Source organism: Phaethon lepturus, unplaced genomic scaffold (assembly GCF_000687285.1).
Source record: "Phaethon lepturus isolate BGI_N335 unplaced genomic scaffold, ASM68728v1 scaffold3144, whole genome shotgun sequence".
Lineage (NCBI taxonomy): Eukaryota > Metazoa > Chordata > Aves > Phaethontiformes > Phaethontidae > Phaethon > Phaethon lepturus.
Window position 1 is genome coordinate 44,112 of NW_010535719.1, and position 9,840 is coordinate 53,951.

Consider the following 9,840-nt stretch of genomic DNA (forward strand, 5'->3'; position numbering starts at 1 on the left):
CCAACAGAAAAATACAATTTCAAACTATATTGGGTCTCTATAGGGGAATATTCAGAGCAAGTAAAATGAGTTAATTACATTTGTTATTTCAAGGTACAATTCAAGTATATTAAACCTCATCTCAAAATCTCTCATCTAGGAATAAACAATCTAATTAAGCTTGTTTATATTTGAATTTATTAAAGAGAATTAGTTAGAAAATAAACTGAACAGTATATAAAGACTTTCTTACTTTCAAGTAAAAGTGACCATGCATAGCATTTTTCAAATAAAAGTGACCATGCGTGGCACTTCTCAGGGAAACAGTTGATGTGATCTAAGCCTACTCATACGTAAATCTGCATGAATTTTCTTTTAAGTGTCATTAGGTCATAAGTGGGCTAAACTAGTAAAAGGCAAGGCCATGCTACTTTTGAAGGGATTGGGCATACAAAAATCTACTGTCCTTTAATTTACACAGAATTACTTCATAGTATTTACTGAATCATATAATTTATCTATGTATTGTTACTTAGAATTTTTACTTAATTAAAATATGATAATAGATGGGGGAGGGAACTTTTACTCAGAATCTTCTTGGTCAAATTGTCCCTATCAAATCAGTCTTCTGTAAGGCATAGCAGAATTCAAGCAAATTTGTGTCAATGAGTTGTCTCTCTCTTTCAAAATCTGATTTCAAAATAACAACACCTATTATTAACTGTTTTTCATACAAGTTCTGGTATGTAGTAGCTTCAGGCATCATCTTATAAAACAAGAAAATAAATGCACTGTTTTGAAATCCTGCACTACTCAGCTGGTTTCTGGTGACATTCAACCCACTCTTCAGTCTAGGAAGATCTACCAGAACATTTTCCCTATTCTATCCCACAGATTTTCTCCTTTTCAGAATTTCTCCTGCCCTCATTTTTAGATAGAAAGGCATCTTAAGAAATAAAAGTATGTAAAAAATGTTTGGTTTAGAGCAACTGTTTCCCAGCTTACTATCCTCACTGTATTTTCTCCAGCCTCACAGCCTGTTACACTTTCAAGAGAGTCCACATAATTAAGTATAGGAATAAAGCTTCTCTTTAGTTTTGACAACAGATTTGTGATGTTCTCTGAGCTTAACTTGAAAGATACAAAAAGCTGTGTTAAAATGAAATGGCTTACAAATACATAGTAAAAAATAAAGTAGTACTGAAATACTTTGCAGAATTTTGTCACAATGTAATTGCTACAAATATAAATGTGTAAAACACCCCAAATTTAAACTATCCTCTGACCTCTTTTTTGTCTAAAGCAGCATATTCAGCTTCAATGCTTTCAGCTTCAGGATCACGTGAAAATACCATTCGGGATTCCAGATTAAGAGCCAGCTCTTTGTGGTGTTGTTTCTCTGCACAGTCACATGGGGTATCTTTATTTTCATTTTCTGCAAACAAATCTCCACCATGTTTTACTAGAAGCTGAAAAGTAAAATGGCAAAGTATACAGTTATTAATTGTCAACCTTAATAATAGCCTGAGGAAAAGACATGTCAGTTAAGAAAAGAATAAAAAAAAAAAAAAAAAAAAAAAAAAAAAAAAAAAAAGAAGGGGAAAAAATAATACCAATGTTTTTGAAAAAAAAAAAAAAAAAAAAAAAAAAAAGGAAAACAGAAAGAAGAGGCAAATATAATAGCAATGCTCTTTGGGAAACAAAGATTCTCTTCTCTACTGTTGTTAAATAAATTACTGCTTGATTTCATACGTAATTATACCTATACCCACCTTAATTCCATGGAACCACAAAATCTCAGAAATATGTTAGAAGGCAAGTCTGTACAATATGTCTCTGTGAGGTTTTAAAGACTAGAATTATATTCTACTGATATGGTCAGTGCTCTATAGAAAATGAGGGGCCTGAGGTCATCAAGCACCTGGCAAGATGGAGCTAGATACACCTTTAAATATTCTTTATATATAGGTGTAACTCCACCATTCTCAGCACTGGTACACTGGTGGTGACAGAAAACGGGAGAATCCATGGGTAGGAGGGAAGATAAGGTACCAACTCACAGATAGCACATAATACTACTGGTAGCTCTACCTTATTTTTGAGAACAGGAGAAAAGTGAAATGAACTTATTCTAATTCCAATAATTCTAATATGGTCTAGCATTGTGGCATTTCAGCAACCTTGTCTCTTGGAATGTATCTGCATAAAATCAAATCTATTCAGCATGAAAGTTCAGTCTGTTTTGTTCAGTATTTTGAGGTAAGCACATTAACTTTGACCAAACTGTCTCATGGGTTCCAGACAGCTGTTTTGCTCAGAAGAGAATTTTAACACATGTCAATGGAGAAGTATCAAGACTGCACATTTGACTATCAGTTCTGAACAAATCAACTAGTAGGTTGTGCACCCACAAGGGACTATGTATGTATGTGTTTTACTTTCCTTATGTGGGTGTGGTGGGGATAGGAGAAGATACAAGGCTGGGGTTCTCCTGAAAAGTTATGGAAAAAGGAGATGATTAAAATGGAACGCTGCTCTGAAGTGAGAGTAACCACCACAAAACTGGGCAGACAGTGGAAAAGAGCGGCAAAAGGTGCTCCTGGGGTTCTAAGCAACCTTCAATTTATTGGAAAGAGGGAAGATGACTTGAGGATTAGGCAATTCAGTTTTTTTATCTCTCTTTGTTTTGTTAAGAATTTTAATCCTCAAATACTTTCAGGAACAAAGAGATCATTGTTAAATTCCTTCACTAAGCTCTGTTTCAGGCTTTTCATAATGTAGTGTCCCTGTTCATAATCCTGTTCCTTTTGAAGGAGTTAGAAGGACTACAGACTATACTGGAGGACTTAAGGTATCTCAGACACTAATCTTAGGACCCAAGGTCTTCTACCCTTCTCTGTAGGGAACACAATGAAGTTTGAACTTGGGGATGTACTCTATGTTGCTAATGTAGAAACCATGACTAGTTAGACTACATAACTGTGTCTAAACTCTGGCAAATAGCAATCCATGTGGATCAGACTGTAAATTCTTTTTCAAAGACAAACTGAAAGCAAATTAGAGTCAGAAATGGTTTAGTCAATTAAACAGTATGTATTGTCATGGTAACATAACCCAGTTTATATAATTAAAGGGGGAACTAGCAGTCTAGTAGCTGGATTCATCTAATGAATCATATCACAGACAGTGAGAAATAGAACGATAATTTGTGAAGAAACACAAACCATGAAATTTCATGATGAGTTTAAAACCAATTGATTTTACAGTCTGCAGTTATAAGCTGCAGGCCAGCTCCAGAACCATGATTTACTCTGCAGTGACTGTGATTCCTTTCTGTATTATAGTCTGCTTGGATCTTACTGTGTGAGCACATTTGCTTCACACTCTTGAAATTGAAACTTTTAAACAACTGTGTTTACCTCTAATACCGCTGCATAGCCCCCACGTGGGGCCGTGAAGGCAGAATGATTGAGGAAGAAGACCCCTTGCTCAAATCCCTTGTAAATCTGAAGTCTAAGTTATCTGGGGATCTCAAGTGTAGAGAGAGAGAGAAGACAAAGAAATAAGAGTTTCTGTGGATAAGGTAATTGTTCCTTCTTTTTGCAGTATATATTGAAATGGGTCCAACAGTAAGCACTTTACAAATCAGTGTAACAGACATAATATTTCACAAATGTGAGTAAGCAAGCTTGTAAATATCAGAAATTGAAGTATGTTGGAAACTGGCTACTAAACTTTTCTTTTGTTTACCATTTCTCTACCAGAAGCAACCATTCTCACGTCAAATCATTTTATCGTTGGTGTTTTTCACCAACTTTGCTCAAAGAGGTCATTAAATGCTAAATCCTGGTATCTCCCATTTTCTGACATGGCTTGAACATTTGTCCTCTAATGTACAATAAAATTTAAAAGCAAATGGATCTTCTTGGGGAAGGCTAGATAGAACAACTGTGACTGAAAATCCCTGTAGACAGAATTTATCACGCAGCTGGATCAAACAAGTGGCACTAAAAAAGAGAAAAAGAGAAAAGTACACAGTCCTTTGCAATAAATATTTTTGTTCGTTTATCAAACCTAAAAAGAATTAAAAGTTGACAATCAAGATAAAGCAATATTAACATAGACCTAGGAGACAGCCTGATCTGTGTTTATAAATCAATTGCATCAAAAGAGGCACTAAATCAATCATATAACCGTACAAAAAAGGAAAGATTCATTCTAGTTGACAGGAACAGCCAGGCAATACCTGTATGTAATTCAGTCACCATGTACGTCATTAGCTGTGTCTGAGTGTAATTAAGCTAGCAAAGACTGCACAGTGACTTGCCTCCCTGGTGAAACTCAGTAAGTGTGTAAATAATTTCTAGGGATGTGTTGAAGACAAACTGCCAGCGTGGAGCTTGCTGAGCTGTAACATGGGGCAGAGAGGAAAGAAGGTACAGGGGCAAGATTTAGGCTGTGATACTGGGGGTTAATATCGGAATCTAATAGCAGCATCCTCTTAAATCCTCTCAGTACTGAGCAAGTGACCGGAGAGACAGAGGCTTCAGTTAACATTATCCAGCGACAGGATGTGTGGGAACGGTTCAAAGCTGAGCCAGGAGAGGTTTAGACACAACATTAGGAAGCATTTCTTTATGGAGAAGATAAATTGTTGATAATTCAAAATGTTAACATCAAAGAAGCACTCAATAACAATTCCCAAAATGTACTTAAATTCACCATTCTTGCAGAATCAGAAAAAAGACAAATAATCCACTGCCTTATTTCAAAAAGTGGTACTAAGTAAAAGAACTGAAAAAATTCTAGAAACATCAGAAGAATCTGTGAAGGTAGAACAATGGGATGGAATTGTACAGGAAATAAGAACCTGAAGTTGTCTCCAGATGAAGAGTATGTAAAGAACAAAGTCTGGAAAAGTTAAATGCAAAATCACAATAAAGAAGGCGATGAATGTTTTTTTGAACAGTATGCCAAGTGCGTAACAACTCAGAATAAATAATTTTAAAACACCACACAGTATATTTGTCAATGTGTTTGTGAAGTCGGTTGCTGGACAAAGTGCAAAAGCAATCTCAAATAACACAAAGCAGAAAAATTATATGAATTGTTGGAATCCAGATTCTCTGTGGATGTACCACACATGCTTTATGAGTAACTCAAAAGAAAGTCTGTTTCAAACTGAAGTATCAGCACAAGAGGTTCTAGAACAACCAATAAAGCAAATACTAATATAAATACCCGGCACCAAATGGTACTTATTCATGAGTGCTAATGGAACTGAGATATGAAACTTCTGAACTATTTATTATAATTTGCAATTTATTGCTTAAATTAATTGCTTCTAATCTTGTCATGGTACAAGATTAGCAGGTGGCAAAAGTAACACCAATACTAACACTAGCTCCAGAGAAAATCAGGAAAGTACAGGGAGAGCATCAGTTTCTACTGCAGAGAGAGGTCACCACTGAAGTCCCACAAGTACTGGGACCTGACTGTTTAAGATATGCAGAAGTTATCTAAAAATGCAGTGAATAATGACGTGATAAACTTTGCTAATGAGACTAAATTAATGAGTGAAGTGTAGTCTCAACCCAGAAGAAAAATAATCTAAATTTTACATATAAATGCTGAACTCTGAATTAATCACTACCACTCAAAATACAAATATTAATGTTATAATAGACAGACGTATGAAAATGTTAGCTGTTTCTGAAAATGTTAGATGTCTGTTCTTGTGCTCTTTAAATTAAATTACCAGCACAATTAAATACTAGTCCTCATTACTTGGTATACTTTAAAAATAAATTTGATGAGAGACCTTCAAAGTCATTATGATTCCAAATTACTCATTACTATCCACTACTTTCACAAACATTAAAGTAATTTTTAATTTGTAAAAAGGTAATTATATTTAAGTATGTTAGCACAAGATGTATGGCATCCTCTAAAAAAGCTGGGCACCATAAATTAAAGACATCAAACCTGTTGTTGAAATATGGACAGCATTTCCCAGTCTCAGCTACAGAGCAGAATAAAAAGAGCTCTAATTTTCTCTCAGGCAGTTATTTCACTTCTCTTTACACATATAGGTATGCTTATGCCTACCTTTAAAGCTTTTTCTCCAGTGTTACAGTCCTGTAATTATTTCAAATTTTTATAAACCTACATCAGTCTTCTTCATGCTCAGGAGTTTGTCATGAAGGTAACATACATGTAATTACTTTTTTTTCATTGTTCTCTACAGACAGTGTAAGTTTTGGGCTGTTTATCCTTGTAATTTTTCCAATTAGTGAAAAATAGAATTTAAAAGCAAATTCAATATACTATATCAGCTTTTTTTTCCCTGAAACACCTTTGTAAAACACTGTGCATGTCATTTACTGATAGCAGTACACAGACTTGTGATTTTATATGAACTTTTACCTCGACACAGGTTTTCATCCCTGAGGCAGCAGCATAGTGCAAAGGTGTATTTTTTTTGTTATCAACAGCATCAATTGCTGCTCGCTCATATTGTCCTTCATCCAGCTTTGCTCCCTTCCACTTCAGGATCATTTGCAGACAATCTGCTCTCCTGCAGTCATCTTCTGAGGGTCGTGTCAGGCGAGGATGAAGAGCTCCTTCTGAGATCATGATCTGAGGTCCCATGCACAGTAAGTGCATAGATGTCTCATTGTGCACATTCCGTTTATTTGGGTTACCATCTCTAACAAACAGGAAAGTTCTGCAAGGGGGGAAAAAATAGAGGAATAATTAGCACACAATTCCACTCATTTCCTTGAAGTGGGAACAGTCTATTATGACAGCTCTTTTCTCGTCTTGCCAAGATTTTCATTCGCCGCGTGAGTGATAAGCTTTCTTAATAGGTAATTACTACTGGACAGCTCTCCTCGATTTCTCTTAGAAGTCAATAGCTGAAATATTACTGAAATATCACTAAATACCATATATAATTACTTTGTCAGTGTGTGACATAAATTTTAGTTGGCAACGTTTATTCTACAATTCTGTGTTGTATTGCAATAAATGTTATTAAGTCACAAGACTGATGAAATAGATACATTCTCATTCTGTTTTCTACTCTGTCTTCTGAATAATAGTGCATTTTCCATTTTGCAAACAGATAATGGTACAGCAATTTCTTAAAAATTCATTCCCTTTTCCCGTATCTCTAGTCAGACGTCAAGGCAGTACTTACTACTTCTTGAAAATATATGAAATACTTTTCCTGCTAGCACTGCATGCGTTGAGGAAAAACTCTGCTTTCTCACTCTAGAATATATGGAAGTGCAACATAATGCAAACCCTCACCTACGCAGATGCCAGAGTCTGGCAAGAGTTTAAGTCTCCTCTCGAATGCTTTAGAGGCAGTTCAAAGTGGACAATAAACGATACTGGCAAAAAGGATCAGCTTAGGAATGAAAGGGGAACAAAAGACTGATTCCTGGAATCATAAATCTGATTCCTGACAGCTCCTGAGACAATGCAGCTCTCTGCTGCTTCTTGCCAGCAAGGAATTACAGCAGTCACAATCCAGTTCTGAAATGGAAAAACTGAGACATATCATCCAAGCCAAATGAAGCCAACCTTGCTTTAGTTTTTTGAGGTACACTGAAGTAATTTTTTTTTTTTTCTTAAGGGAGGGTGAATGGTAAGAAATGGCAGGGAAGAAAGATGGTCTCTTTGTAGGACTGGGATCAGAGAGACAGCACTGGTGAAAGAACTGTGTGTGAAGGCAGGAAGGACAGTTCCCAGAGAGGTAATACCCAGCCAGATGAGAAGCATGGCACACATGTTCAAGAAGTCACGGCAGAAACACCTGCACTGTTCTCATAAGCCCCCTCACGCATAAAGCCAGCAGAACTCACTGCTCATCCCCTCTCCAGGCTGCTCCCTGACTCCAAACAGTCTGCAAAAAAACAGTTATTCTGGAATCCGCATTAAGTCAATACAGGGGACCAGCTTCCACCCTCCCTGCCCTCACCCCCAAGACTAATTAAAAACAGTTCCAACCACTTTCAGTTTAAAACAGGCAGCTCAGACACCTGAAGGCAGGCACTGCCTAAATATGAAATCAGACCGTATTGCTCTTGGTGAACAGAGGAGAGCAGAAGAACTTGTTAACCAAATTGACCAAAGACGACATTATTTACCTCAGTTATTGCCCTGTGCTATGGTTACAAGTCTAAATGCCAGCTCCCTCTTCCCTTGTCCCTGAATACATCCCACCAGGGGCTACACAGTAGGCTTTTCCCTCTCCTGGGAGTTCTCCCATGCTTTGTCCAGGACAAAGAATAATCATGAAACTATTTTATTAATAAAGGAAGAGGTTATAGAGGGCGGGTGTGGAATTTCCCTTTCGGAAATTATTAAAAACAGACTGGACAAGTATTTCAGTAGAAAAATTTAGGCACAGTTGACCTGATCCTGCAGTAGAAGGATGTCTTGATGACAGCTGTTTGGTCAGACAGATTTCTGTTCTTTCTTCCCTCTGAAAATCTTTGAGCAGTTTGAGTTCAAAAAGAAACTTATTACTAAAATACTGTTCTTTTAAATAAGTGATAACAAAGTATTCAGAGGGAAAGATAAAAACAAAAGTCTCCTCCACGTTGCCCTATTTTTTCAGCAAAAATGTTCCTTAGAGAAATCTTTCTTTCCTTCCATGATAGCTGACATGATAGATACATTAGGAAATGTGAATAGGTCAAACTTGAGTTTAAAGATGTTGCCAAAAAAGTGATAGTACATTTTGTTTGCTTGTTATTTTTGTTTTCAGAGGAAAGGGATTTAGCAACACAGGCAAAATGCTTCACAGCCAATTACATGAAATGATAAGGCTAACCAGAATCAAACATTATCAAAAATGAATTTGCTTGTTTGAATTAGCTTTACACAGTATGAAACTAGAGACAGAAAGAAAGGAGGGGAAGGAAGGTGGGAAGGAACAGAAAGACAGAAGGAGGGGAAGGAAGGAAGGAGGGCAAAGAAGGGAAGGAGGAAGGAGAAGAAGGAGGAAGGGAAGGAGGGGGGAAGAGAGGAGAAAAAGATAACTCATTGAGAGGAGGAGATGAATTCTATAGAGGTACTTAGATATGAAAATGCTAGATGCCTTAGATATGAGGTTTTGCATGTACCCACTGCAAAACCTGGATATAGAAAATACAAGGCTAAATCTAAGTCATCTTGGTTTCTGTGAGATGTAACTTTGGAGACTCACTAAAATCTGAGTTTCTCTACTTTTGCAATAAAATCTATTTTATGATACACCAATATCTTTTCTTGTGTTAACTCCTTTTCACAATTTCTTTTGTTACATTTTTACCTCAAGTAAAGATCACCCCCACTTAGCCTTCAATGCATCTGTAAACTGCAGTATGAACAGAAAAATGTAAAGTTGCTCATTTTGCAATTCAGAGTCTTTAAATCAAGATTAAATAAAAGTGGGGTTCTTTTAAATTTTATTATTCCCTCCTCCTCTACCCATGGCATTTACTATTAATATGTCTTTTAATGTTCCACCCCAAAACTCTTGTACCTCGCTTAAGAAAAATAAAAAGAGTTCACAGCACTGGGAAGAAAGGCAGCAGCTAAAGATTGTAAAAGACTTCATGTGTGGCTCTTTTTTCAGTAGTTTTTAAAACTAGATAACACCGATGTTCAAATCAGTAGGCCTACCTATTTTTACCCGAAGTCTGTAACACAAGGTTTGTAAAGGTAGCAGACATCTGTTACCTTCAAACTAGCTGTGGAAAGAGTAAAGAAAGAGCGATGAAGGCGCCAGATCCCTTCTGCAGTCGCTAGAGTGGACTGCGGTACAGTAGCAAAAGTACCAGTTTCGGTGCAGAAGCATTCAGGAGG

General features: G+C 36.6%; 1 protein-coding gene across 2 annotated transcripts in view; it reads right to left on the bottom strand.

The window, feature by feature from the left end:
* ANKIB1 (ankyrin repeat and IBR domain containing 1) overlaps nt 1-9,840 on the bottom strand; it is a 60,821-nt gene that overhangs the window by 35,116 nt on the left and 15,865 nt on the right. For both annotated transcript variants that reach the window (XM_010285946.1, XM_010285945.1), the window contains exons 2-3: nt 6,406-6,706; nt 1,266-1,448 (exon numbers count right to left, since the gene is read on the bottom strand). In XM_010285946.1, the coding sequence (XP_010284248.1) occupies nt 1,266-1,448; nt 6,406-6,706 (484 nt within the window). The remainder of the gene's footprint in view (nt 1-1,265; nt 1,449-6,405; nt 6,707-9,840) is intronic.